General features: G+C 45.0%; 2 protein-coding genes across 6 annotated transcripts in view; one reads left to right on the plus strand and one right to left on the minus strand.

Moving 5' to 3' along the window:
* Positions 1-7,593, plus strand: part of IKBKG (inhibitor of nuclear factor kappa B kinase regulatory subunit gamma) — a 52,642-nt gene extending 45,049 nt beyond the window's left edge. For 2 of the 3 annotated variants that reach the window (XM_072627216.1, XM_072627218.1), the window contains exons 10-14: positions 3,053-3,149; positions 4,219-4,368; positions 4,633-4,775; positions 5,126-5,214; positions 5,631-7,593. In XM_072627216.1, the coding sequence (XP_072483317.1) occupies positions 3,053-3,149; positions 4,219-4,368; positions 4,633-4,775; positions 5,126-5,214; positions 5,631-5,788 (637 nt within the window). In that variant the 3' untranslated portion in view covers positions 5,789-7,593. The remainder of the gene's footprint in view (positions 1-3,052; positions 3,150-4,218; positions 4,369-4,632; positions 4,776-5,125; positions 5,215-5,630) is intronic. The other variant, XM_072627219.1, reaches the window with a different exon arrangement.
* Positions 7,594-7,658: 65 nt separating this feature from the next.
* On the minus strand, positions 7,659-25,907 carry LOC140516194 (selenide, water dikinase 2). Of its 3 annotated transcripts, none has more exons than XM_072627221.1 (8): positions 25,554-25,907; positions 23,189-23,292; positions 21,934-22,041; positions 20,623-20,777; positions 19,162-19,252; positions 17,869-17,968; positions 9,059-9,202; positions 7,659-8,597 (listed from the first exon to the last, which is right to left on the minus strand). In XM_072627221.1, the coding sequence occupies exons 1-8, from the start codon at positions 25,837-25,839 to the stop codon at positions 8,374-8,376; spliced, it is 1,212 nt and encodes a 403-aa protein (XP_072483322.1). In that variant the 5' UTR covers positions 25,840-25,907; the 3' UTR covers positions 7,659-8,373. The 3 variants fall into 3 exon arrangements, with proteins under 3 accessions (XP_072483322.1, XP_072483321.1, XP_072483323.1); XM_072627220.1 differs by having other exon boundaries at positions 9,059-9,268; positions 25,554-25,899; XM_072627222.1 differs by lacking the exon at positions 7,659-8,597 and having other exon boundaries at positions 9,051-9,268.
* Between the last annotated feature and the right edge of the window lie 1,837 nt (positions 25,908-27,744).

Below are 27,744 nucleotides of genomic sequence, written 5' to 3' on the forward strand. Positions count from 1 at the left end.
TCTGATATCAGATACATTGATTTAATTTAAACATAAAGTACCACCTTTAGCTTCAAGACCTAATTAAACCTAAATTTGCAACTTTCAGCCCTTCTTTCTAGGTTGCTTGCTTAAGATTTTTTTTTCCCACTTGCTAATTTTCCACTTACTTTCACCAAAGTTTAATAATTCTAACCTATCTTAAACAAATTAAGAGGAACACATTTCACCTTTTCACAATTCCAAATACGACCAGAATTACTAATTATCTTTCAGTTTTATCCCATTACACAAAAGCTTCTCCTTTGGGTGAGGCAGGAAATAGTTAAAATGTTAAAATAGTTAAACCTGCTTTTCTTTGGTCTGAGGGAAAAAGAGAGATTCCTTCCCTCCTTTTTGTTTTTCCTTCTTTCAAGCCTTCTGACCACACAGTACCCATGCTTCTGTCCTTTCTACCTACTTAAACTTTCTCACCTTTCTCTCTGGTGGACTTTGATTAAAGCCCCTTTAAAACTGCACATAAATTATGTCTAGATTCTACTCCTGACCTGACATTCCTCTTATACTCTTTTACTTGGTCTTACCCATCATATAAACTAAACAGCAAAATAATTCTTCTCTCTCTTTTCCTCCCTTCCTGTCCCTCCGCTCCTCTGAAACTGATCTGGGAGGGTTGAAGAAGGGAGGTAACAGGAATTTCAAGGACAGTCCAGTTCAGCATTTCTGCTCTTGCTGGCTGACTGACTAAATTTACAACCTTACAAAGTGTCAGATAAAACAAAGACACAGACTTTCATTCACATAGAAATGTCAGCACAACATATACAGACAGAGCAATACAGATCCAAGAATCAGTTCTTTTGGCCATTTAAAATCCTTATCCTGGGGCAGATGCACTATCCCAATCTGCTAGCATTTCCAAAGGAATACTCAGAGAATTTTTTATTCCATGGTAGGGGCAGCTAGGTGTTGCAGTGCAGAAGTCAGGAGGACCTGAGTTCAGATCTCACTTCAGACACTTGATACTCACTTGGGCAGGTCACTTAACCCCAATTGCCTCATCCTGGGTCATCTCCAGTCATCCTGATGAATATCTGGTCACTGGATTCAGATGGCTCTGGAGGAGAAGTGAGGCTGGTGACCTGCATAGCCCTCCCTCACTCAAAACAAAGTCAAGTGCAAGTCATGTCATCATTTCTCTGATGGCATGGTCTTCCTTGGCAACGAAGGATGAACACACACACACAGATTCTGTGGTATGGGAATGGTACCAGGCTGGTACCATTATTTTAAGAGTGCTCACTTATTCCCCTCTGTCCTAGGAGTGTCCTCCCAGCTGTCCTATGAGATTTCTCCCCTTTTTAGGTACCTTAGAATTTTTTTTTTCCTCCCATACTCGAGCTTGTCTTCATTCCATGGCTGATCCTGACAGCCTCCCTGAGTAGGGAGTGTCCTTCCTGGCTATCAAAAGTCATCCCAGGGATTTCTCCCCCCTAGGCTTAGAACTCCTTCCCCCCCCCCCCCCCCCCCCCATTTCTTGAATCCGCAGATTCCTGGTACTCTCTGGTGTCTGAGTCCACTCGTTGGCTTAAGGCCAACCCTGAGTAAATGCTCAGACTGGGATATGACCACCGAAGAGGTTGCAGTACCAAACCTTACTCTGTCAGTAAAAGACTGACCCAGAGTGCAAGTTCCCGGGCTAGCCTTATCTTTGCTTGATTAATCAACTCACCTGGTCAGCCGGCAAGTTTCCTCCCCCAATTCCTCTGCACTCCTTGCCTGTGGTCCAATGTCAAGAGTTCAGGTGGAGTAGGTTCAACCTACTGGGACCGTTAAACTTACCACTTCCCACTTCCCATGGTATCTTACCTAATTCCATCTGAAGTCTGCAAATCGAGCCCCACATTGGGTGCCAAGTTATTAGAGACATGCTTAACACTAATAAGGTATCAAGGAAAATTTATTGCAGCAGAATTCAGAGGAATTGAACGCTTTGGCCAAAGTGGGCCCCTGCCCTCTTTTCAGGAGAAGGGAGCACTGAGTACAGAAGCGAGATGAGCTATATGCAGTTAATTCAAAACAAATCCTCCCATCAGGGGACAGATTGCTCCATTCCTCTAGGTCACCACCTTCTTTACACACCCATTACATACCTCCTTAATATGTTTCCCTCCTTTCTCTAACTTATGACATGTGCCTAATTTTGTGCTTTTTCTCCCCCTGGGTGGAGAAGTTAATATGCAAGTACCTTATTAAGCAAGCGCAAAGAAAAGCTTTCTCCCAGTTATTCCCAGTCATATCCCCAGTTCAGGCCAGATTGACCCCTATTCTGATTCTGTGGTTTAGTTTCTGTTGCTATTCCACAATGCAATAAAATTCTAGGACATTTACATACCTATTTGCACTTATTCCCTAATTGATGGGCACCTCCTTTTTTTCCAGTTTTTTGCTAACATAAAAAATGCTGCTACAGATACTTTGGGGAAGTGTTCTCTTTGACAGCTTGTTAATTAATATGCCTGCTTTCTCCTAGTCCCTCTAACATTGGCCATTTCCATCTTTTGGCTTCTTTGCTGGTTTGATTCTCCAGAACATTTTTATCCCAGGGAAATCAAGTAAAAATACCTCCCTAGGGCAGCTTTAGAGAGATGTCTTAAAAGGGTTAAAATGACCGAGGCTGGCAGCCCAAGTGGAAGGGGTATGTACCAGCTCTTGGCATTGTATTTTCTGCCTCCTATTTTTTGTTTTTTGGAAGGAGGGGAAGGCAAGACAGTAGGAGTTAAGTGACTTGTCCAAAGTCATACAGCTAGTAAAGTGTCAAGTGTCTGAGGCCAGGTTTGAACTTGACTCCTGGGCTGGTGCTCTATTCACTGTGACACCTGGCTGTCCCTCCTGTCTATTTTCTGCAGCAACATGGGAGAGGACCCTCTGTTTGAGGTTGGTCTTGTAGAGGAAAACTGAATGGGGTCATTTTCTAGGAAGATCTTTTTTTTCCTTCAAATGGTGAACAAGGGAACAGTGGAGTTAAGGCAGCTGAGTTCCGTTTCTGAAATGGGGCTTCTGGTTTTTTTAGGAGGAAGCTGGCTCAGTTACAAGTAGCCTACCACCAGCTCTTTCAGGAGTATGACAACCACATCAAGAACAGCCAAGCGAGCAGTGAGCGCAGTAGGGTGAGTACACGTACAGTAGGCTGCTTTGGTGCTGGGGCTGTATCTGGGGAAGAATGTGGAAGATTTCAACTCTAGGAACAGTGCTAAAAGCACAAGTTAAGATGATCTAGTAATGGCTTGGGAACCTAGAGGCCTCTGCACCTGTTTTAGGAACTTCACACAGCTTGTGTCTAAAAACTGAAATGTACATTCCTATTCTCAGGTACTGTAATGTGATCTGGGATGGTATGTACAGAATGTCCCTAAAGCTGAACATGCAGCTTTAGACCATGCTAAGACTTCTGGGATACCCAGTCTAAGGGTAAAGTTAAAAAAAAAAAATGGAGGTCTCTTCAGGATGAAAAGAGGACTGATGTGAGAAGGAGCGGGTCAGTGGATCCTGGACCCTCACAGGGCAATCCCCACCCAAGGAGAAAGCCCTGTACAATACTTTGCTGAGCTCTTGGCTAGCTGCATCACACAGCTGAGGGTCTCCCTTCAACCTTCAACAAATGAATGAGCTACTTCCTATAAGTGCTTACTGTGTGCCTAGCACTGTGCTAAATGCTGGGATACAAGTACAAAAGCAGTCTGTCGCTGTTCTCAAGGGTCCTTATATCCTCATGGCAGAGCTAAGCCTGGCTTGGGGAGAGAGGGCAGCTCTAGACATCAGGACATTTTTTTTCTTATATCGAGCCAAACTGCATAGTAGTTTGCTACATAGTTAACCAAGTCAGTATTGTGTGGGGAATTGTGTTGGCAACTTGGGTTTGAATCATGCCACTTGCTGTGACCATGAGTAAATCACTGTTGTTAATGTAGGGTCACACAGCTAGTAAGTATCTGAGGCTGAATTTGAACTAGGGTCTCCTTGACTTCAGTCCTGGCACTCTATCCACTGCATTGCCACCTAGCTGCCCATACTCTGGGACACAGACTCTGGTGTATTTGTTACAAAGACAATGTCATTGCTACTAACATGGAGAAAACTGCAGAGGATGTAATCGTCCCTGTTTGGTATACTAGAGGATTTGCTGAATGTGGCAGGTAATGTGGAGACCTCAGTAGGCTCCTCTTGACTTTTCTTTAGGGAATGGATCTTCAGTTAGAAGACCTTAACCAGCAGTTGCAGCAGGCAGAAGAGGCCCTGGTGGCCAAACAAGAATTGATCGATAAGCTCAAGGAGGAGGCTGAGCAACACAAGACAGTGATGGAGACCATCCCAGTCCTGAAGGCACAGGTCAGAAGCTCCTGTCTGGTGGGACAAGCCAATCAGCAGAGGGGAGTAATGGACTGAACGATGAGGCCTCTGTTTGTGTTTTCTGGTGGCACCCTTTCCAAGGCAAGGCCAGGCAGCTCCCATGGAGCTGAGGGTTCTGGAGCCACGGGGCCTGGCTCCAGACTAGTCTAAGTTCCAAGAGGTACCTCAGTGGGACAGGCTTGAAGTGGATTTGGGAGGCCATCCAGCCTGACCGCTCACAAGACCCCATTCTTTGGCATTCAGGCTGATATCTACAAGGCCGACTTTCAGGCAGAGAGGCAAGCCCGGGAGAAACTGGCAGAGCGGAAGGAACTTCTGCAGGATCAGCTGGAGCAGCTCCAGAGGGAGTACAGCAAACTGAAGGCCGACTCAAAAGAAACAACCCGGTAAGTCACCTGCCTTGGCTGGAGCAAGCCCAAGCTGTGGCAAAGGCTTTCCTCTCATCTCTCATGCCCATTTTATTACTCTGATAAATCTAAAAGAAAGTGGGCTTGAGGTAGCAGAATACCTCATTAAGTGTAGTTGATTGGTTTCAGTTTGGGTCTAGGCCAGGGCTGGCTAACATCCAGCTGGACAAGAAGAAAGTTGGCCTTGCTACAGGGGGATTACAGCCCCATTGGCTTCTGCTACAGAGCAAATGGTTGGCAAAGAAGTAGAAACAGGAGAGAAATGATTTCACAACCCTGGGGTGGGGTGGGTGGGGGGGACACAACAACTTACTAGTTTGTTTGCCAAGGGCTATGAACACAACTTTCTGCTTTCAAAGTATTGAAGATATGAGAAAACGGCATGTGGAAAACCCTCAGCCAGTTTTGTCCCAGCCAGGTAAGTCTCAAGGGCATATGTCCTTTAGCCAAAAATGTTGCAATTGTATAGGATTTGGGGTGGGAAGGTTTCCTGTTCAGAAAGCCACAGCTTAGCGAGGAAAATTAGCCACTTGGGCTGCCTTACTGTTGGTTCTAATGGGGTCACACCTGCAGGGCCCACTCTCATAGAGCGAGGAATCCCAACTTTCTGGCTATGCGCCTGTGGGGATTTGAATGATGCACTGGGAGGCAGGCCTTCTCCCCTATCCATCTTGCCATCCACTTGAGTCAAGGGACTAGCTACTTAGCACAGAAAGTTTAGGGACCCATGTCCTAAGAGTGGTCTGGGGTAAATGTTCCCTTTGGGAACCAATACTTTACCATCATTTCCATGTGACTTGGTGGCAATGATTAATGGATGTTTTCTTCCCTTAGTTCACCTTGTCAATCATCACCTCTCCTTTCATCCCATACTACCTGGCCAGAGGAGAAGTCTTCCAGATGAACAGCCAGATTTTTGTTGTCCAAAATGTCAGTATCAAGCCCCAGATATTGACACTCTGCAGATACATGTCATGGAATGTATTGAGTGATGCCTTTCCCACACAGGGACGTGGCCTAGCATAACCAAACCCACCCTGCCATACCCCTGCTTGCTTTTACTTGCCCAGCCCTTGATGATAAAACATTAGCGATTTCCATTTGATTGTACGTTGAGAAGAGATGGTGAAAAGGCCCTCCTTCCTTTAGTTTGCTCTTTGCCTGACCTGGCTTGGCTGGCTCGCTGTACCTCATTATGTTCAGCCCTTTCTGGAGCAGGAGCATCGTAGGATTGAAAATCTAGAACTGGAAGCCATCCTGTCTACCCCTCCCACCATTTTACAGAGGAGGAACTGAGGCCCATGGCCTCAAGTTACACGGCCATCAGAGATAGCATTTAAATCCAGGTCCATTGATTCCAGCCTGCACTGCCTCCCAGTTTTGCCACCTTTTTGTTGGAACAGAGAGGCAGCTGGAGGAGGGCAGGGCATGCTACTGCCTGCCCCTCCTTGCTTATTCTTGCTGTAGGCAGGGAGGGACCCTTGTCCTTGGATCTTGGGGAGAGAAGTCCAAACATTAAGGTGCAGCTGGGGCCAGTCTCTCTAGGTGCCATTGCTCTGGTGCTTTTAAGGTTTGACCCAGGCTTAACATGCTGTCTCTCATTTGAGCCCATCAGTACTCTGGAAGCTTCCGTATTCCCATTTTACACATAGGGAAACTGAACTTCAGAAGTGAAGGGACTCGAGGACCTCAGATTTGGACCCAGGTTCTCCTGACTTTAGGTCCAGCATTCTAGCACATACCCCCTCCCCTGTGGAGATCAGTCGGTTATGCTTTAGTCCACACTTGGGAAATATGCAGTCAATACCAAAGATTTAGATGTGGAGTTCACCGTAGTACTGAACTAGGATTCTAGCACTTTTGTGTACATTGGCCCAGATGAGCTTGCAGGGTTGGTTTTTCTTCTTTCTTGCTGCCTTCAGACTTTCATAATGTGCCTCTTGTCCTGATTGCACTAAGTGTACTAGTAACTACTGCAGTATAGACTTGCCACTCTTTCCCCAACGTAGAGTTTAGAGACTGGGTTCAGTTATGTAGTGCTCACCTTCACTTGTGTTAGCCTGGATTTTTTATCTTTTCCCTGCCAAATGCCTGTTGGCCACGTTTGTCAGAGCAGTCTTCTTTACTGAGCACTTTCGTACAAATGCAGCACCAAGTCTAAGCACAATACTGAGATACTATTGGGTTACTGTTTGTAGAAACTAAACTAGCCTTCCAAAAATTCAGGAGGCCTTCTACCGCTTTGGGCTTTAAAAGCCCCAGTTGTCAAATTGAGTAGAGAGCGAGCTTTCATATGTTAAGAGATGGCTAATTATTTTCTCTCACCTAATCTCTAATAACTAGAGCTGAGAGACTGTCTGGAACAAAGTGCTGGGTCTGGAGTCAGCTGGGTTCTTGTCCTGCCTCCAGCACTCAATTCACAAACCTCTCAGTTGTTCTGGAAACTCTCTTAAGACTCAACCACAGATGGGTTGGCATCTCTGTGGGTGAAGCTTGCACACTGGGTGTTCTTATGCCAACAAACTGGCTAGTTCTACTAACCTGGCTCTACTCCTGACTGCAGACCACTTTTCTACCTCCACCCCCCGGCCTTCTCACATTAGAGATGCCTTTGCTACTCTGTAGGTTCTCTACCCCACAACTGTGACTTAGTGATTTAATGCAACACCTGGAACACAGAGGAACTGCATTGCAATTGAGCTTTTCTTCCCCCAAAGCAACTACTACTGTGGATAACTGAGAAACTTCTGTTATTTGTGAAAATCCATTAAATGAATGGTTAACTTCCATCATTTTATTTATTGTTGTTTCAAGTGTGTACTTTTAGGTGCTAGGGCCATGCTGAAAGAAGAGAACTGAAACTGATAGTGAGAAATGAGCCTTTTTTAATTGATTGAGTCAACAGGAATTGATAGCCTAAGATTACATAAATTTAGCAATGCCAAGGCCTGGGCTCTGGGAATCTGCTCAGCTTCTGCCAGCCCTCAAAGGGATTTAATGGCAGAAGCATCATAAACAGAGCCAAGGCCTGCGCTGGTACAGGCTTACTTCCCTGCTTCTGGACAAGTTGCTCAATTCTTGACCAGAACGAGGAAGAACCAGGGGGGAAAAAATCCCATAATTCCTGAGTACACCACATCTCCCATTACAGGTTTGGCAGAATTCTTATTTCAGCATTATTCGCTAATGATCTGACTGGTTGTCAAAGTGTCCCCTCAATAAATAACCTCATTTCTTCCATGTGAATCTGTTCAATCAAATACTCTCTCCAGGAACTCAATAGTGAAAAAAAATTCTTCAGCAATCAACTGCATCTTGCTTCTAGAAAGGGGAAATGTGGGCTAGACTTAGCCATAAAGAAGAAAATGTGAAATAGGATGAATTAATTTGAACTCATGTAAAAGCAACTACTTTCCTTAATTATCTCATTAGGACAAGTAGCTCATCTAGCAGTGATTTTACCATTTGGCCAGGTTTCTTTGGAAATTTCCCCTTCCCCAAAACAAATCATTAAGTAGTTCTTAAGCCATTCATGATTGTTTCCAAAGGTCTCCGAGGCCCAAACAAGTGGGCCATTTCATGAAGCAGGCTCTGGGCTGGTATTGGAGCTGTCATGATGAAGAGCTGCTCCCCGGGGCATCACTTCAATAATTCGTGGCTTGTCGATGATCCTAGCGGTCTGGTTGCCTTTTTCCACAATGCCAATAATCCATGCTTGATGACCCTCTCCATATTTTGGAGACTTGATTTCAGCACAGAAGCGAGCTGCTTGTTCCCGAGGCAGACAGATCAACAGTCCCCCTGGAAAAGAGGCCTGTCACAAAGCTGCTGATGCATAGAGGACCTCACTACTTAAAAGCCAGTGTTTTGCCTTACTCCTAACCTAAGCTCTTCTGAAGCACCATTTTGTTCTCAGAACTGCCATCACTGTGGCTCTTGTCTGAACCCTTTAAGGGAAAAGGCCTTTCCCACCATGGCCACCGTATCCAGCCCTCTTTCTAGGGGATCTTTCCTCAGATGCAAATGGTGTCTATCGTTCATGTTTAATTTGTTGCCACAGAGATAGCAGAAGTGATAAGGCATCTGTCCTACTGGAACTGAAAATATGGGCTTCAATGCCTTGTACTTTTAAATACTTCAGAGGCTCACGGCAAGACAGGAAAGTTCTAAATTTTTAATTGACTTTCTGTTGGGGGGGAAGGGTGGAGTGTCACTTGACACTGATAGTATGAAACACAAAGAGTTTTTCTTTTATCACCCACCTGAAGTTTCTGCTGATGTTCCTTGGAGAAGCCCAAAACGCCCACTGGCCTTACTGACAGCTGCCATCTTAGCAATAATGGGGAGATTATGGATGACAAACGACACTTCACTTCTCTGTTGTTTTGCAAGGTTCTGAGCGTGTCCTAGGATTCCAAAGCCAGTAATATCAGTGGCTGCATGGGCGTTAAATGTGTGCATTAATCCTGCAGCTGCAATAGAAAAGATTGTAATTTGGAGAAAACTGTTTGGAAATACTTGTCACATAACTCAATGAGAAATTTAAATTTCTCCGATGTATGACCCTGGGCAAGTCCAAACTTCCCTGGGCTGCTTTTTCATCCTCTAAAAAATGAAGGGCATGAATCAGATGGCCTCAGAGTTCCCTTACAACTGTACATCTAGGATTCCCTCAATAGTAGCCATTTTCCCCTTGTCAGCTTTGCTAATTTAGTGGGTGTAAATCAAGAAGCATTTATTTTATCAAGTGCTTACTTCACATCAGGATTGAGATAGAAAGGAGCTCTAAGAGTTCCCAGTCTAACAGGGGAAACAAGATCAACCAAAGTACAAACCATATAATGGGCCTGAGGGCTGGATCCCAACTAGCCCATTGCTGTAGTTTACCACCCCTGATACAAGAGGACTTGGAAGGACTCTCAGAGGGAAGGGGAGAGAGACTTTCTTGCAGAAAGGATAGTATTCTAGGCATAGGGGACACAGGAAAGATGCAAAAATATCACAAGATGGTAGTGTTTTGTTCAAGAACAAGCAAAGGAGGCCATTGTCACTCAGTTGTTGAGAACAGAACAGTGTAAGAAAATTGGAAAAGTAGGAAGGTGCTGCATTACAAAGGGCTTTAAAAGCCAAACAGGGTTTTCTATTTGATCATGGAGGTAGTTAAGGAGCCATTGAAATTAACTAAGGGGTGGCCACTTTCAGAAGATAATTTTGGTGGCTGAATAGAGTGGGGAGAGACTTGAGCCCCCAGCAGCTACTGCCATGATCCAGGTACGAGGTGATGAGGGCCTGCATCAGGGGGATGGCCACGTTGGGAAAGAAGGGTATAATCGAGATGTTACATAAGTAGAATGGAAAGGATTGGCAATTAGTTGGGGAATGGAGGATGCCACCTAAGTTTTGCACCTGAGGGTACTCTGAACAGTAATAGGGAAGGGCTTAAAGGGAGTTTGGGATAATGTTGAATTAAAGGGTCTATAAGACATTCCAGTTGGTGATCGATCTAAGATTGTGGAGGTCAGGAGAGAAGTTACAGCTGTTTAAGTAGATGTGAGCTGAATCCATGGAAGCTGATGAGATCATCAAGGAAAAGAAGAGAGGAGAGAGCCCAGGACAGCCTTGAGACTCACACTCAGTGGGTGTGACCAGGATGGCGGGCAAATGGGATTTAGAAGGAGCAATCAGTTTCCAGGAGGAGAGTCAGGAGAGAGCATCCAGGAGAAGTGTGGTTGACGGTGTCAGAGAGCGAGATGGATGAGGACCAAAAAGCCATTCGATTTGTCAATTAAAGAGATCACTGGTAACTTTAGAGGTAGTAATTTCAGTTAAATGAAGTTAGAAGCTAGACTTTAGAGATTTAAGATAGAGCAAAGGAAGCTGAGGCACCTATTTTAGACAGACTTCTCAAGGAGTTTCACCATGAAAGGGAGGAGAGAGATGGGACAATTCTGAGGATGGGGGACACACGGCATGTTTATAGACTGCAGGAAGCAGCTGGTGGATGAGAGGTTGACAATTAGCTGAAGCAGGGACGATAGAGGGGGCAAGCTGGAATGGAATCACTTGTACACATAGAAGCGTTTGTCTTGGCAAGGAGAAGCATCTCTTGACATGAGACGGGTAATAGTGGCAGAAAGCATCTGAGTGATAGGAGACCAGGAGGAGGGGAGAAGAGGAAAAATTCTCAGCTGAGGTGAGAGACAAGGGTGCCAAGGGATGTTCGAGGAGAGATGAAAAGGTTTGAAAAAGCTGTTGTGATGAATGGGAGTGAATTAGATTGCCTTGCAGCAGTGAGGGTGTAGTTGAAGTTATGTAACAAGTCTGTAGTAGACACATTGGTCTTATGATGTTCTCCAGCTTCTTTCAGCAGCATTTGAATAGTATGGAAGGGAACAGATGGTAGATGGGGCAAGGCAGCACCAGATCATTGATAGAATAGTGAGACAGAGACAGGGTCAAGATGGCAGAGGAAGCAACTGATCCAAGCTCACCATTATCCCCTTTCTCCACAATGGTCTAGAAAACACAACAGTCCAAATTCTCATGGGCAAAGCCAAGAAAAATTCATTTTTCCAGCCCAGGACAGCTTAGGGAGAAAAGTCTATGGCCAGGAACGTGTGTAGTGGCTGTGGAGATCTAGCACCCAGGGATGGAAAGTAGGCTGAGATAAGGCACCAGAACAGAATGGGATATCTGAACTAGTGCTAAGGGCCATCTGGCAGCTACGTTGCCCACTCAGTTCTGGGTCCCACATCCAGGGAGAGAGCAGTCAACAACAATCATAGGTGCCAGCCATGTATTGAACAAGAAACAAGTTCTATAATTGTAGCTGTGCGCCCAGAGGCAGAACAGTAACTCGGCCTTTTAGTCCAGCAGTTGATCTTCTGAAATCCAACCACTCACAAGCCAACAGACCTAAACCTTGGTCTCTAACTAGGAGGGTAGCGAACAGACCTCTCTCTGGATCCCTCAAACCACTTTGGGAGCACAGAACAGTTATGAAAGCAGCAGAAGGCCGTTTAAGGCCAGAAGTCTAGGTCAGATACCTCCCCTGAAATGAGCAGAGCCCAGCATTAACATAAAGGCCAAAGTCTTCATGGAGTCCTCATTCTCCTTGACCTCTACGTAGCCTCTGACACTGTCTCTTCCTTGATATAGTCTTCTGTCTAGATTTTGGGTTATGGTTCTCTCTCCTGGTTCTCCTACCTACCTCTCTGCTCTTTCTGTTTCCTCTACTGGATCTTCCTGATCAAGCTCCCAGCTTCTGTTCTGGGACCTCTTCTCCTATCCCTCTATCCTACTTCACATGGGAATCTCATCAGCTCCCAAGGGTTGAATGACCCTCTTTATGCCGTTGATTCTCCCATCTACCTTTCATGATCTATATTACCTTTGCTGATTTCCAATCTGACATCTCCAACTGCCTCTCAGACATCTTGAACTGGATGTCTACGAGATACCTGAAACTTGTGTCCAAAACACAACCCTTCCCCATTCCTACCTTTCCTGTTACTAGAAAGGGTAGCACCATCCTCTCAGTCCTCCTAGGATTCATCACTCACCTGCCCCATCCCCTGTATTCAAGTTGTTGCCAAGGCCTGTCCATCTTGCTTCTTCTCTGACATTGCCCCTAACCTGGTACAGGCCCTTATCTCACCTCCTGCCTGGATCATTGTAATAGCCTGCTTTGGAAGAGGGGGTGGTGGGATCTGCCTTCCACTCCACTCAACCCATTCAGCCATTCCTGTGATTTTCCTAAATTGGAGGTATAATTATGTCACTGACCCCTGCTCCCCTCCCACCGCCTGCCCAGCAGGCAGCTAACTCAGCTTCCTGTAACCTCCAGAAGCAAATACAAAATCCTGTTTGGCATTCAAAGCCCTTCCTTTATAATAAACCCCCCTCCTACTTTTCCAGTCTTCTTCTACTTTACTTCCTAACACATAGCCTTTGATCCAGTGACACTGGTCTCCTGGCTGTTCCACAAACAAGACCTTTTATCTCTTGGCTCTGGCTGTCCCCCACACCTGAACATTCTCTCCTCCTGTGGTCTACCTACCAATCAATCTTCCTGGCTTCCTTAAGCCCCAACTCAAATCCCACCTTGGAAAGGAAGGCAATGTCTTCTCTCTTTTAATTACCCCCGCTCTTTATATAGCCTGTTTTGTATATACACTAATTAGATTGTGAGCTCCTTGAGGGCAGGGATTGTCTTTTGTCTCTTTTTGTATCCCCAGTGGTTAGCACAGTGCCCGGCATATATGAGGCACTTAATAAATGATTACTGAATTGAAAAAAGTAGGAGGGATAGGGGTTAAGGGTAAAGGGGGGAGCGAATAAGAGGCAGAACAGATTAAGAAAGGCAGCAGTCAGAGTAAAACTCAGTTTTAAATGAGAGGGGGAGATAAAAAGGTGAAGTATAAGAAAATAGGATGGAGGGAAACAAGCAATCAAATCTGTGAATGGGATGAATTCACCCATTAACAGAACAGGAAATAAGAGTATTTAAAAAACGATCTGAGAAATAGAAACTAAGTCACAAGTGAGCTAAGAAAAAAGCATCAGGACTAGATGCATTTACAAGCAAATTCTATCAAAGATTTAAAGAACAATAATCTAATACTATACAAATTTTTGAAAAAGTAGGCAAAAGAATGCCACCAAATTCCTTCTATCACACAAACATGGTATTCTTGATACCTAAACCAGTCAAAATAATAATGATGATTATATAGCACATACTGTGTGTGCCAGGCACTGTGCTAAGTAAGCACTTTACAAGTGTTATCTCATTTGATTCCCAGAACCCTACCAGGCAGGTGCTTTTATTTTACAGATGAGGAAACTGAGGCAAACAGAGCTCAAAAGACTTGCCCAGAGTCATATCGCCAGCAAGTGTCTGAGGCCACATATGAACTCAAGTCTTCCTGACTCCAGTCCCAGTGCTCTATCCACTCATTCACTGTACCATTCAGCTGCCTCTCAAAACAAAGAAAACTTCATACCAGATTCCCTAATGAATATTAATGCATAAATTTTAAATAAAACATGAGGAACGGGATTCCAGCAATGGCTCATAGGAAAAAATGCTTAAATCACTAATGATGAGAGCAATACAAATTAAAACAACTCTGAAGTACGTTTTCATACCTTGTATTCACTTAATAACATGATATTTGTCATTTTGAAAGAACCTCCCTCTCATCCCCACCCCTCCCCTGCCCTATGAGTTATCCCTGTGGTGCTGCCTTACACTTATGTTATTGGTTAAGTTGACAAAAAAGGAAATGACAATGCAGCTGTGAATTGGTCTGATCACTTCGGAAAACAATTTGGAACTATACCCAAGGGCCACTAAACTCAGTTGGCCCAGCAATACTGCTATTTTCAAAGCAATTTATCAAAGTTATTATCAAAAAACATTTACAGCAGTTCTTTTTGTGGTGTCAAAGAACTGGAAACCATGGGAATGCCCATCAACTGGGGAATGGCTGAACAACTTATAGTATATGCATGTGATGGAATACAGTTGTGCTATGAGAAATGATAAAGAGGATGGTTTCAGGAAAACCTGGGAATATTTAAGTGATGCAGAGTGAAGTGAGCAGGGTCCAGAGAACCATTTACACAATAACAATAATATGTTACAACAATACAACAATAACGTAAAGACAATGAACTTTGAAAGTCAACACAGTAACCTACCACAATTCTGAAGGCTTCAGGTGAAACATCCTATCTACCACCTGAAGGAGAAGTGATACAGATGGAAGCCTATTTTCTTTACCTTTTTTCAGGGTGGGGGGGAGGTAAGATTTGGTTTTGCATGATTATATACATTTGTAATCAGCATTTTTTTTTTTGCCTTCTCAGTGGTTGAGAGGGGAAGAGGTGGGAGAGGATTTGAGGCTGAAAATCGAATTAAGTTAAATTATAGAAAAAGTTACATACCAAAAAAAGGAAAAAAAGACGAATATATGTGATATAAAATAACTAAAATAAGAAATAAGTGGGCATGAGGGAGGGGGGAGATAACTGGACAAGGGACTTGAGAAGGGGATGGTACAGTTGATCTAGTTCACTCAGAGTTGAGAGGAGGGAAGGAGAGGCAGAATAGCTAGATGGTGCAGCAAATAGGGCACTGCATCTGCAGTCGGGAAGACCAGAGAGGTCAAATCTTGTGTCAGATACTCACTAGCTGTGTCACTGTGAGTAAGTCACTTAACCTGTCTGCTTCAGTTTTCTCAAGTGTAAAATGGGGATGATAATAATAGTACCTGCTTGGCACATAGTAGGTGCTTAATAAATGCCTATTTCCTCCTCTCCTTCCTCTCAGTTCAGGGATGATCACCTGGAAGAGAGACCTAAGGGATTAAAGATTGAGGTGGAGGCTTAAAGAATAGGGTTGGGGTTTTTACCAAAGAGGGAAAACATGATCAGATAAAGGAATTTCAGAGTCCATGAACATGGACGTGGAACACTTGTGGATGATCACAAGCCCTATGATGTGACCACCTGTACGGCTGAGGTGCTGGCACTGGCATCCTAGCTGCTCCCCACTGTCACTTCCAGTTTCTCTCCCTTTACCACCATGAGAAGCAAGGAATATTCCAACTCCCCTACCCTGACCAGTGAATCAGGGGTTCTGAGCACTGGAAAGCATGGCCAGGGGGCTGCAAGAGACGGAAGGAAAAGGTTTAAGATGCCTGTGAGACACACAGTAGGAGGATAGATCTGGAGTGGGATTTGGTGAGAGGTGGGGGTATCGGGGTGAGGGACAGAATCACTGGCATAAGTAGAATATGACTATGTATGAAGCATAACCTGTTTTAATTTGCATTTCTCTATTTATTTTGAATCTTTTCCCATAGCTTGCATGTCTACTTTTTTCCTTGCATCTTTTCATACCTTTTATCATTTATTAATTAAAGAACAGCTTTGCAGTTTAATATTAATGTGCTATTTGTCAATGTGGATGAACCTCCCTCCCACTTTGCCCACTCTCATACCCTATGAGTCACCACCAGCAATGGAGATGGTCTGAGCAAAGTCCTGAAAATATCTTAAACCTGGTGCTCAAATCCCTGTGGGGCAGCTAGGTGGCACAACAGAGAGAGTACTGAAGTTGGGAGTCACAAAGTCCTGAGTTCAAATCCCACCTCAGACACAGCTGTGTGACCCTGGGCAAATCAATTCACCTCGCCACCTGCCTCAGTTTCCCCATCTGTAAAATGGGGATTAGAACAGCACCTATCTTTCAGAGTTGTTGTGAGAAGTAAATAAGACAGCACTTTAAAGGAAGGATTCTACAAACCATAAAGCTCTATATAAATTTAACATGTCATCTGATACAGAATCCTAGGAAAATGAACATTTTCCTTGGTTATAATGTATATAAAGACCTAGATAAGTGTGAGCCATCATTATCAGCCAAAAACCAGGCCTCCAATTTACAGTACTCTTTACTAGAAAGAGTGAAACATGTAAGAGAATAATGACTGCTTCCCTGCTTGCAAAATATCTGCAGCAAATATCGTTGATATCCAAAATATATGGGAAATTTACAAAAATACATTAACACTTTCAGCCATTCCCTAATAGGCAAATGGTCAAGAGATACTGTTTCCTACAAAAAGAATTATAAAGTATAAGTAACCATAAGAAAACACTAAAATCCCAAAGCCGTCACATGGATAAAGATACCAAAAGATGGGAAGTTAATGCTGGAAGGGCCATGGGAGGAATAAGCCCCCTAATGCATTGTGGTCCGGCTGCTCTGGATATCAATTTGGAACTAAGCAAGACAGTGACAACCACAATCTCACCATTGTGCATCTATTCCAAGGAAATCAAAGACAGAAATTCAGGTATAACAGACACCACAATATTCATACCAACGCTTCCTGTGGTAGAAAAAAACCTGGAAACTCAGTTGGGTACCCATCAATTGGTTGAAAAATTTATGGTTTGTGAATGTAGTAAGGAACAGTGAATATGAATAAATCAGAGAAACATGGAAAGATGTGAGGTATTATACAGTAGGATAAACAGGCCTAAGAAAATATAAGTGAAAAAAATCACTAAAATGAAACTCTCAAGTGATGACCAAACCATAAAGATTTTGGAGAATACACAGTGAAATAAACATCCCTCTCCCTCCACAATAGAAGCAGGGGACTGCTGGGACCTTAACCTTACAGTCACTACTGAATGTTTTTCTCTCATAAGGAGTCAATCTGGTGCTATTAACGGGGTGGGGAATGGGTTTGAAATGACTTATACAAACAAAAGGAATCAGTAAAAAGGCTAATAAGACTTAGTATCTCTGACACAAAAACCACCACAATTCCAAAGGACTCATGATGAAAGATGCTGCTCATCTCCAAAGACAGCTGATAGACTTGGAGGGCAGAATGAAGCAGATTGTTTTTCCCTTGCTTTTTCTCGTTCTACCAACCCACCCCCGATCATAGATAATGTGGGCACCTGTTTTGAAATGACTATACATATCTACAATAGGTTTTGGTTTTTTGGCCTTATCATTGGGTGGTGGATGGGGTAGGAGGAGGAAGGAAATTTGGAACTGAAAAAAAAAAAGGCTAATATGTCAAATATGAGTTAGAGTCCTACAAATGCAACGGTTATTAATAGTGTGATGTAGCTTCCTCTTGGAAGAAGCTATTCACTGGGCTTTGGGGAAGGAAAGATGTCAGGGCTTCTAGTCCAAGCTGTATCACTGCTCTCAGACAAGTCACTTCCCTTCCCTAGGCCTCAGTTCCCCCAAGTGGGATTTCTGTGGATCTTATCTCAGTTTTCCTAGCTCTAAAGTGGGGACTGAACTATACTTCAGAAGTGCTTTCCAGCTCTCAATAAGGATTCTGATCCCAGTTCCAAAACTCCTTAGCTGTGTGCTGGCCAATTTCCTAGATGTCTCTGAGCCTGCTGCCTCATTTGTAAAATGGGGACAGTACTACTGATCACAACCTACCTTACAGGGCTGGAAGGAAAGTGTTCTATACCTCTTAAAGTGCTTTGGAGATGTGAGCTCTTATAGAATTCTAAAGGCTCTTACCAGTTCTGTTTAGCATAGCCATGCTAAACATTGCTTCTTGATAGGCTAATTCGACGTCTTCTTTGGACACCACCAGCTTTATTTTATTCCATCTCTCTGGCTACAAAAGAAAGGTAGTATCATCCCCAGACTGAAAGCATTTGATTTCCCCAATGTCACAAACCACAATGGCTTTCTATACTTTCAATGTCCTTAATCATGTAAGGCAGACAGATGTAGCTGGGATCCAAGGAGCTGGTAACCATTCAGTTAGGTGCTGGGCTAACACCAAGGCCAAGGACCAAAAAGCCCTGAGTATATTACACAGGAAGCTTTTCAGATGCCAACTCTGATTCCATGAGTAGTTTTGGTGTGTTGGTCCAAAGTTCCAAAATCAGAATGTTTTCTATTACTTATCTTATACTTATACTTATCCCAGTTGGTGCCAGTGACTAAAAACCAATGATAGTTGGTCCTCATTTTAAGTGAGATTGGGGGCAGAGCAGGGTGCTAAAGGCCCATGCTGACTGCTACAAGTGGCAATTAAACTATGATTCTGGCTCATCATTTATATGAGTATGCCTTGCTTCTGTTCTCAGGATGAACAGATTAAATTCATTGGTAGGAAGGCTCAACAGTCCAATGACAGAACCAGAAATCTGGGGCCAAAGTCCAAGTGTGAGTTTTTTCACCTATCCTTTGGTTTACCATCAAGTTATTGGGCCTCTTCCAACGGAGGGGTTTCTTAGTGACACTGCCATAAATTGGGAGAAGGTGACAAGCTAGAAGGTGCTGAATCCCTGGCTCTGGCTTCATCTCCATTGCCTTTGACCTTTTCTCCGTGAAGTTGTGGGTCATAAGCCTTTAGTAATAACATGGCCATGAAGGCAAAGCCAGACTCAGCACACTTCCTAGAAGTTCAGAGACTGTTTAGTGGGGTAACAAGAAGCTTCCTGATGCCTGATCACAAGCATCTGTGGAGTTACCAGCTCCAGAGCTGGTGAATCCTTAGCATGCCTAATTTTCTGACCTTAAGGGAGAAGGTGAGAATGGTTATATTACATTAAAACATGGTGAGCTCATTGAGAGGAAGTCTGTTTTTGCTTTTTCTCTGTATCCCCCAGATCTTAGCCCAGTGCCTGGCCCATAGCAAATGCTTCCTGTGTCTGGCTTTGAACCCATAGCCATGTCAGTATTAAAGGCTTATGGCTCATGACTTCATAGATTCTTCGCTTGATTTTGTACGTTTGTTCTCCTGCATGTTAATACAACAGCTCGTTGTCAGAGAGGCCAACTTGGGTTCCGCATGCTTACATTATCAAGCCACTGGTGGGCATTGACAGCGACCTGGGTTCCTAATGGTTTGGTCAACACAAGCACATCCCCAGGAACGGCACTGTCTGGCCTGAAAAAGAAAGCACTTCTATTTGCTTACAGAATACATCTTTGTTTCTCTTTGTTGCAGTGGCTAGGCTAGTGTAGTACTTGTATTGACAAATCTAGGTGAACAATCTACAGAGTCCCTAGGTTAAGTCATGGTCAAGCTCTGTGTGCAAGTGCTGACACCAGGGTAGTGAGTGCCTGTGATTCCCCTTCCACCAGCAAAAAATGTACTAGGTGAGCTTCTTAGGAGCAGAGGAGACAGAACGTGGGCCATGAGTCCCTGACTATGCCTTGATAACTCAGAGCTTACTGCAATCTCTAGAGAAAGAAGGAAGCAGCTGAGCACCAAAAGGAAAAGGAGAACCCCAGATGGCTTAGATTCTTCATGCAAGGCTACTAAATACTGCCTGCTTGCCTTCTGCCTCTGGCAACAAAGTGGCCCACAATGCTCTAGCTTGCTCTGGTTGATTCAATTCCAGTAACGATGAGAGAGTCCAAGAAGGGTCCATGACCATGACTTTGGAAAAGCACCCCTCATGCCAAAGTGTGCAGCTTATTCTGCCCCGGCCCATGCTGCACAGGCTGGAAATGTCAAAATAATAGGTAACATTTATATAGTGCCTACCATGTGCCAGGCACCATGCTAAGTGCTTTCTGTCTCATTTGATCTCCACAACAAACCTGAGAGGTAGCAACCGTTATTATCCCCATTTTACAGATGAAGAAACAGAGGTAGTTTGCCCAGGGTCAGACAGCTAGTAAGTATCTGACTGTAGGCCCAAATTCTGTGTCCAATGGTGCCTGCTAGCTGCTCCCCAGAAGATTGAGAGCAAGAATGTCTCCAAAGGCCAAAGGGCTTTGTTTATAAAGGGGTTTCCTGTTAACAACCCTGTGAGGTCAGCATCACTCAAGAATCTGAAGGTTTGTGAAGCTCTTCATGGATAGGGTCTCACTGGACCTTCACGTTACCCCTGAGAGGCAGCTGCTACTATAATAATCTCCACTTTACGGATGAACAAACTGAACCTGACAGAAGCTAAACAACTTCCTGAGGTAGAATCTGAATCCAAATGTTCTTGATGCCAAGTCTAGTGTTCTCCATGCTATCTTCTCACTGAAATAAAGCAAAGGGACCCTAAGAAGAAGGCTCCATAGGTCTCAGAGTTCCTGAAGGGACTGTGAGAAAGCTAGGAAGATCAATTTTTGTAAAGAATTTTCTTCTTTCTATTTAGGTGGCTATCGATCTAGAAAGGAAAGTAACACACAGTAGAACCTAAAATATAAGAGGGGCCCAGCTGAGCCTTCATCTCTAACTAAAACAAAGGAGGGGGGCTACATGATTGCCAAAGTCCCTTTCAGCTTTCAAGTCTATAATAAACAATGTCTACTCACATGATGAACTCATTAGACTGACAGACCACAGTAGCAACACCTCCAATGATAATCCAAGGGTTTATCACAGTATGTCCTCCTGTCACTGAGGTGCCTCCTTCCTCTGCAGCATCCCGAAAACCTTTGACCATCAGGGGCATGATCTTTTCTCGTTCCTGGAAGAAAAGTCTATCACGTTAAGATAAGTCCATTGAGTTGACCTTCCCACATGGAATATCTTCTCCTTTTCCTCTTCCTAGCCAAATCTGGCTCTACCTCAATGCCTCTTTCACAAAGCCTCAGGGATATTTCCCTCCTGTACACCCCAGAACACTCACTGGACACTACCGCTCACAGCCTTGTGACAGCTGGCCTGGTATACTGGATTGTTTTCTGTCTCTCTCACACTGCCAACTTTATATGTGTTTCTGTCTCGTCTCCCTGGTAGGCCTACAAGCAAGCAACCCCTCTCTTCTGCATGATTGTGTCTCTCCCAGGTATAGCCTGGGGCCTCCCACTTAGAAGGCATTTACCAATTAACTGATGGCAAACTCGTTATGGCCTTCCACAGATAGTGAGCAATCTAAGGTGATGGACTGTAACAGGTAGTGGGGATAAAGGAAAAAGGGAAAAGCGATGCCTACAGGGAGCTTCCTTTGCATTGGCACATCAGCAAATGTCTAAGATGTCACATTAAAAACAAAATAAGGGAATGGGAGAGTTCTCAGGTACCTTCCTAGAGATTTTTGGCATGAGTGCTTGGGTGCAACAGATCAAATGGGGGAGAGGAGTGGAGAAAACCAATTCAAGTTTAGGTAGTAGAGAAAAATTGAAAAATCAGAGAAGCACAGAGCTGGAAGAGACCTTACGAGTCAGAGAGTTCAATCCCCTCATTTTACATATAAAGAAACCAAGACCCAGAAATGTCAAGTGATTTGTCTGGGGTCACCCAGCTAATAAATTTCTCAGGTAGGATTCAAAGCCAGGTCTCCCTGATAGCAAATCCAGAGCTAAGATCATTGTATCACACAGTCTCCCCTAAATCACTACTATCACTCGGGCAATAGTAAAATTTTAGAAAATGTGTAAAATTAGTTTTACTTAAAGGGCTTCTCTCTCCATTCAAAAAATATTTCTTGAGTCTTTTCTTAAAAGCAGGATGATCCTAACAGTTAAAATAGAAAATCAACTACTCTGTGAGTACATGGGCCCAAACTAGTGCACCCTTGTGGGTCTTAAAACTTAGCTGAGAACGGCTGATGCTTTGCAGTGACCCATTACCTCGGCCCCATCCACATCTTCAGAGTCTTCCTCTCCCCCTCCCCCCCTTACCTCCTCGTTCATCTTCTGGCTGATGCTAAGGAGCATCAGCATGTTATCACAGTCAGTAATGCCCATGGCATAGAGATCACTGAGCACGTTGGCACAGGCAATCCGTCCCTAGAAAAGGAAGCATACAGCCAGTTGGCCAGGAGTCGCGGCATGTGACCTGTAGCTGATGAACCCCCATTACATAAAGTAACCTGTTTAACAAAATGTTCTCAATCCCAAGGCTACAGTTGCAAACTCATGACCCTGTAAGGGGCAGTAATGGGCACAAAGAGTTAGAACAAAACTTAGAATCACTGAAGGTGACCCCCTTGTTTTACAGAGTAAGATACTTAGCCCCGGTCAGACAGTGGGCTGTTTACTCAAGTCTAGGCACCAGGTCTCCCAATTCCCAGGCTTGCATTGTTTTTTTCTCTCCACCACCCAGCTTGTGTGCTTCGAGTTGTGGATAGACAAGGGCCTGAAAAATATCTGTACAGTTGGTGGAGTCCAACCTGATCCAACCAATCATTCTGGAGAGCAACTTGGAAAGAGCCCTAAAGAGCTCTACAACTGCATACCCTTTGGCCCAGCAATGCCACTTCTAGGTCTGTATCCCAAAGAGATCAATGAAAAGGGAAAAGTACTTGTATGTACAAAGATACTTAGAGCAGCTCTTTAAGAATTGGAAACTGAGAGGATGCCCATCAATTAGGGAATGGCTAATCAAGCTGTTATATGAATGCAATGGAATGGATGGATTGTGCTATAAGAAATGATGAAGGGGACGATTTCTAAAAAACCTGGGAAGACTTATATAAGCTGATGCAAAGTGAGAACAAAACCAGCACTGTCCCCAGTAACAGTTGATCATTGTAACTGTCAAAGACTTAGCTATTCTCATCAATACAATGGCCCTCAAGGATTCCCAAGGACTCATGATGAAAAATGCAATCCACCTTGAGAGAAAGAGTTGATGGACTCTAGATATAGACTGAAGTTTTTTTTTCCTTTTATTTTTCTGGCTTTTCCTGCTGCCTGCCCCCTCCCACATGGCTAATATGAAAATATGTTTTACATGATTTCACATGGGTATTGTATTTCCTTCTCAATGGGTAGAGGAGGAAAGGAGAGAATTTGGAAATCCGTGCTATGCTGAGGGCAATGGGTAGCTGAACAGGGCTTTGAGGTTATGGCCTAAGATGATCAGTGGCCCAGTCAGTATGGCTGCTAGAGACACTCCCCTTCAGGCTATGTGGTAGAACCTTTTCATACTTACCATCATATAAGGGTCTTCAACCAAAGGGTAAAAAAAGTCTGTGGTTTGCACCAGTGAGAGACCACCATGTCTCAAAGGAATCACACAAGAATCCATTCCTATCCCTACATGAGAGAAAAGCAATTTCAATGCCAGGAGCTAAACCTCCCCCACTAGGCTGCTGGCCATTCCAGGACTAATCCAAATTTTCTGCATTCCCTTCTCAACTACATCCTGCTTGCTTCCAAGAGTAGGATATTAGATCCTTCCCAGGCTCTGGCCCATTCTCCCTCCTCCATAACAGTTTTCAGAAATAAGTCTTTCCCAATGGCAAGAAAGCCTCTGGTATTGTGATAGCTGTCATGAATTCAGGGCAAAAGGTCAATCTCCAGGATGAAGCTGGCCTCCCTCACCATTTCCAGACTGGATAAAGAAAGGACTGTGCAGCTAAGAGTCATGTACTTCTCTGTGCCAGAATGGGGGAGTGTAGCACAGCTGGAATCCTGAGGAGTCTAATGCCCCTTTCAGGGTTTAGGAAAGAGGTTAGAAGTTCCTTTACAATGAGTGATCCTTGATGTAAAGGTTTTGCTTGCAAAGTTGGTTGTTCTCCTTAGGCTATTTGCTTTCATGAGGGTACCACATCTATAACTTAGACAAATCAACTTAAAGGAAGGCAGGAGGGCTTGATTTTTACAGTTTGCAAGGATAACTTGGGCAGCCTTCTTAACTACTTTCCCCATAAAAACAACTCTATCAAACAATTAAATACAATCCTTGATCCCATAAGATTGCAAGGCTAGCCTAAGTACAAGGACAAAAGGTAAAATTAAAGATTAGTTGTCTCTTCCTCAAGGCCTAAGCTTTCTGTACACAAGAGGTGCTGAAATACTCAAATGAGAAATCTTGATTTTGCATTTCAATGAGCCGTGACAGACTCATATTTAGTCTTTCCCTCATCTCTTCAAAGTGAGGAGGAGGAAAAACATCACTGACTTTCTGCTCCACCTCCATAAGCAAACAAGCATGGACTGTTTCCAGTCCCTATTGGTACCACAACCTCAACTCTTAGCCCTTCCAGATCAGAACTGTTACTGTCATGAAGACTTAGGTTTACTCATTAATTTGATGTTAGTAGCACACCCCTGGCCCCTGGTGACTTTCTGTAGTCTTGATTTGAAAGGGCTCTGAAAGGGCACAGGGCTTGAATTATGGGATTTCGAGCAGGGTGGTATTTCAGCAATCATCTTGTCCTCTTATCTTTCAGTGGAGGAGACTGGAGCCTCCCAGTTAAGGGACGGCTCCAAGGTCATACAGTTCGAGGCAACATGCCTTGACTGTTGTTGTGTAACATGTGTAAGAAAAAAAGAGCCTCATTTATCTCTAGTGTTGCTGTTGTTCAGTCATGTCCCACTCTTTGTGATCCCATCTGGGGTTTTCCTGGCAAAGATACTGAAGTACTTTGCATTTCCTTCTCCAGCTCATTTTACAGATGAGGAAATGGAGGTAAAGTGGGTTAACTGACTTGACCAGCATCACACAGTTAGTGAGTGTCTGAGGCTAATTTTGAACTCAGATCCTCCTAACTCAAGGCCTGATCTGGTCCACTAGGCCCCACAGCTTGAACCTGACTGCAAATCCCCTGCTCTTTTCCACTACACACCAGAAAGCTGACTTGCATAAGAATTCTAGCTTTGCAGCTTACTAGCTATGGAGGCAAGTCACTTCCCTTGTCTGGGACTCAGTTCCCTCTGTCTACTCGATCAGTCAAATGAGATGTTGGAGCTCCTCCATTCCACACATATCTAAAGGGCAGTTTCCTTTCTTCAAAATGGAGGTGCTGGGAGTTGGGGGGTCAGCACGAGACTAGTATCCAGAGCTCAATCATCGAAGACATTCTCTTAAGAATTTAAGTCAGTAAGGTACAAGAAAGGGAGTGCAGGAAGCCCTGGGTTCAAATCCCAGGCTCTATCACCTAGCCCCTGGCTAACTAGGGAAAGTTTTTCTCCTCCCAGGGTCTCGAGTTTCCTTCTGTCAAATGAAGCTGACTGGTCTCTATGACCTCAGACCTGTAAATCTATTGAGCTCTGAAACTTGGAACTAAACCAAGGAAACCTTTTCCGAAGGCTCTGCCTCAACCCCCCAGTACCATTCCCAGTACTACCCCTAGTATACTACCCCAGTACAACCTCTCTCCGCCAGGCCCGGGAGGGGTGGCTTGTGGAAGTGCCTCGATCCCCAGCCTTTGGAGATGAAGCCCCCCGCTCCTCTCTCCCTCGCTCCCTCCCCCTTCCTCCCGACTCTCCACTCCCCCACTTTCCGCCTCCTCCCCCCACCCCCCTGCCGTCCCTCCCCCCAGCCCTCTCACACGGCCCGCGCCCGCGCTCACCAAGGGCCGGGGAAGGCGGGCCGGGGCCGTCCCCACCATCGCCGCCGTCGGGCGCCGGGGCCACGGGGGGCCGTGCCAGTCCCGCCAGGAGCGTGAGCAGCGCCTCCTGCGGGACCTTGCAGCCTCAGCCCTTGAGCTCTGAGAAGCCCGTCAGGCGCCAGCTCGGGCTCAGCCCCAGCGCCTGCGGCTCAAACGGCCGGTAGGCACCCTGAGAGCGCGCGCCCGCTCCCGCGCTCGCGCCCTCGGCCGCCAGCGGCGGCGGTGGCGGGGGCGGTGCAGCCGCCATGGCGCCTGCTCAGTCCGGGGACCGTGAGGTTGGCTTCTCGCCTCTCGCGAGGATACCGGGCCACTGGTGCCTGGAGGGAGCTCCGAGGAGACCCAGGGCGCGGGCCTCGCCCCGCCCCTTACGTCCTCGTCCCGCCTTTCGCGTCGCCGTCTCATACCGACGCATCATCGCCCCGCCCCTTACGTCACCGCCCCCGCCCCTCTCGTCGCCGTCTCGCCCCCTCACATCATCACCTCGCCCCCTCCCTTGCGTCATCGTCTCGCCATCGCCCCGCCCCTGCAGAAATAGCCTATGAGGGACTGGGCTTTGAAGGTGGCTCCCAAGAGCCAGTTCGAAGTCAGTGAACCTGGGATCTTCGACCTCCTCCTCGCAGGGCCCCCTCCATTTTGGAACTATTCCCGCGCTTCCGGTCCCACCTTCCATTACGCGCCGTCAGCTCTCCCCGGCAATTTCAGTCGTGGGTACTCTGCGCGTGCTCATGGGGCTGGGCTCAGGAACTAGCCCCCCATTTTACTTGTACCTACTTTGTAGATTATTTGGTACTTACATGGGCAAGGGAATAAACCTTTGTATAGCACCCGTTTGTGCACATAGTACCAGGCACTGGGTTAAGCACTTTTACAACTCTGATCTCCTTTAATCCTCTCTACCCCCGAGGAGCTAGATTCTCTCCTGATCCTCTTTTTACTGAGGCAGACACGCCCAGGGTCACAGCCCCTAAGTGTCTGAGATTAGATTCCAAGTCAAGTCTATCTGCTGTGCCAACGAGCTGCCATAACTGTACATGATGTTTTCCCTATGGGGAGGTGCTCCTTTGTTTCTTTATCTTTCTAACTCCCATATCCAGTAGTGTCTGGCACGTAGTCAGCACTTAATAAATGTTTGTTGCTTGTTAGTTTTCTTAAATAAACTAAAATCTTAGTTTTCTCATCTGCAAAATGGGATAAATTTTGCAAATTCTGGTGCTTCCTCCAACCCAGAGTTGTTGTAAGGCTCAAAGGGAATGTGTGTAAAGCCCTTGAATGTGCTCTCAAAATTTCTCCCCCTCCTCCTTCCCTCACCTCACCCCTGAATCCCCACAATCCCACCATTTCACCTTCAACCAACAGCCCCAGTTTGATAGTAGATTCAGAAGAGATGTGCCCTTTGTTGCATCCTTCAGCTTCTGAAAGATGCAGTTGTCCACAGGGTGAGGTGAGCCTCCCAGCTACTCTGTTCTGCGTGGAGAGCAACCTTCATCAGATGACTGGGAAAAGGCCTTAAGATGCTTTCTAGCATTTGAGATAAGACCTGTACCCAGGGACAGGACCCTGGAGGTAAGAGCTGATCTCAGAATTTAAATTGGGCTTCAGGGACTTGTTGGCTTCGGTGGGGTGTCCAGGAGATGTGGTTTGCATCTCCAAAGATTAGATAACTCAGTTTTATCAGTTTATCAAGGAGTGATCCAGCCCCAGGAAATAGATTCAACCATGCTCATGAGAGACCAAATGACAAAACTAGAATCAATTATTAATTTATAATGAATACATGCATAAACCTGACAGTATAACATGGCCCAGTCCTTGAGCATTTATTAAGCATTTACTATGTGCAAAGAATTACAAACAGAAGTTAGCCAGTCCCAAATGCTTCAGGAGCTCGCAGTCTAATGGGAGAGACAAAATATAGGAAGATTTCAGTTGCAAGTCAGCTGGAAAAATCCCATGAGCCTTAGGGTGCAGTGGCCAAGCAGATGGTAATACTTCTTCTTTAATGTTATTTCTACTGATAAAATAATATAAGTTTTTGTGTTGAACCATTGACCAGGGCCAAGGACTTTCCTTTTGAGTCTTAAGTAGCTGTGACTGCAGCTCCTGCAGGAGCAGGGATCAGGCTTCACCTCCACAGGGCTGCTTCTTAGAATGA

This window comes from Notamacropus eugenii, chromosome X (genome assembly GCF_028372415.1).
Source record: "Notamacropus eugenii isolate mMacEug1 chromosome X, mMacEug1.pri_v2, whole genome shotgun sequence".
NCBI classification, from domain to species: domain Eukaryota; kingdom Metazoa; phylum Chordata; class Mammalia; order Diprotodontia; family Macropodidae; genus Notamacropus; species Notamacropus eugenii.

Bases quoted from the DNA above. Each gene is read 5' to 3' on its own strand.
- LOC140516194 (XM_072627220.1), bottom strand. From the start codon at position 23,284: ATGGATTCTTGTGTGATTCCTTTGAGACATGGTGGTCTCTCACTGGTG. The intron at 17,969-19,161 runs GTAAGCATGCGG...TTTCTTTTGTAG, and splicing joins CCCACCAGTGGCTTGATAAT to CCAGAGAGATGGAATAAAAT. The intron at 9,269-17,868 runs GTAAGAGCCTTT...TTTCTATTGCAG, and splicing joins GGCTATGCTAAACAGAACTG to CTGCAGGATTAATGCACACA.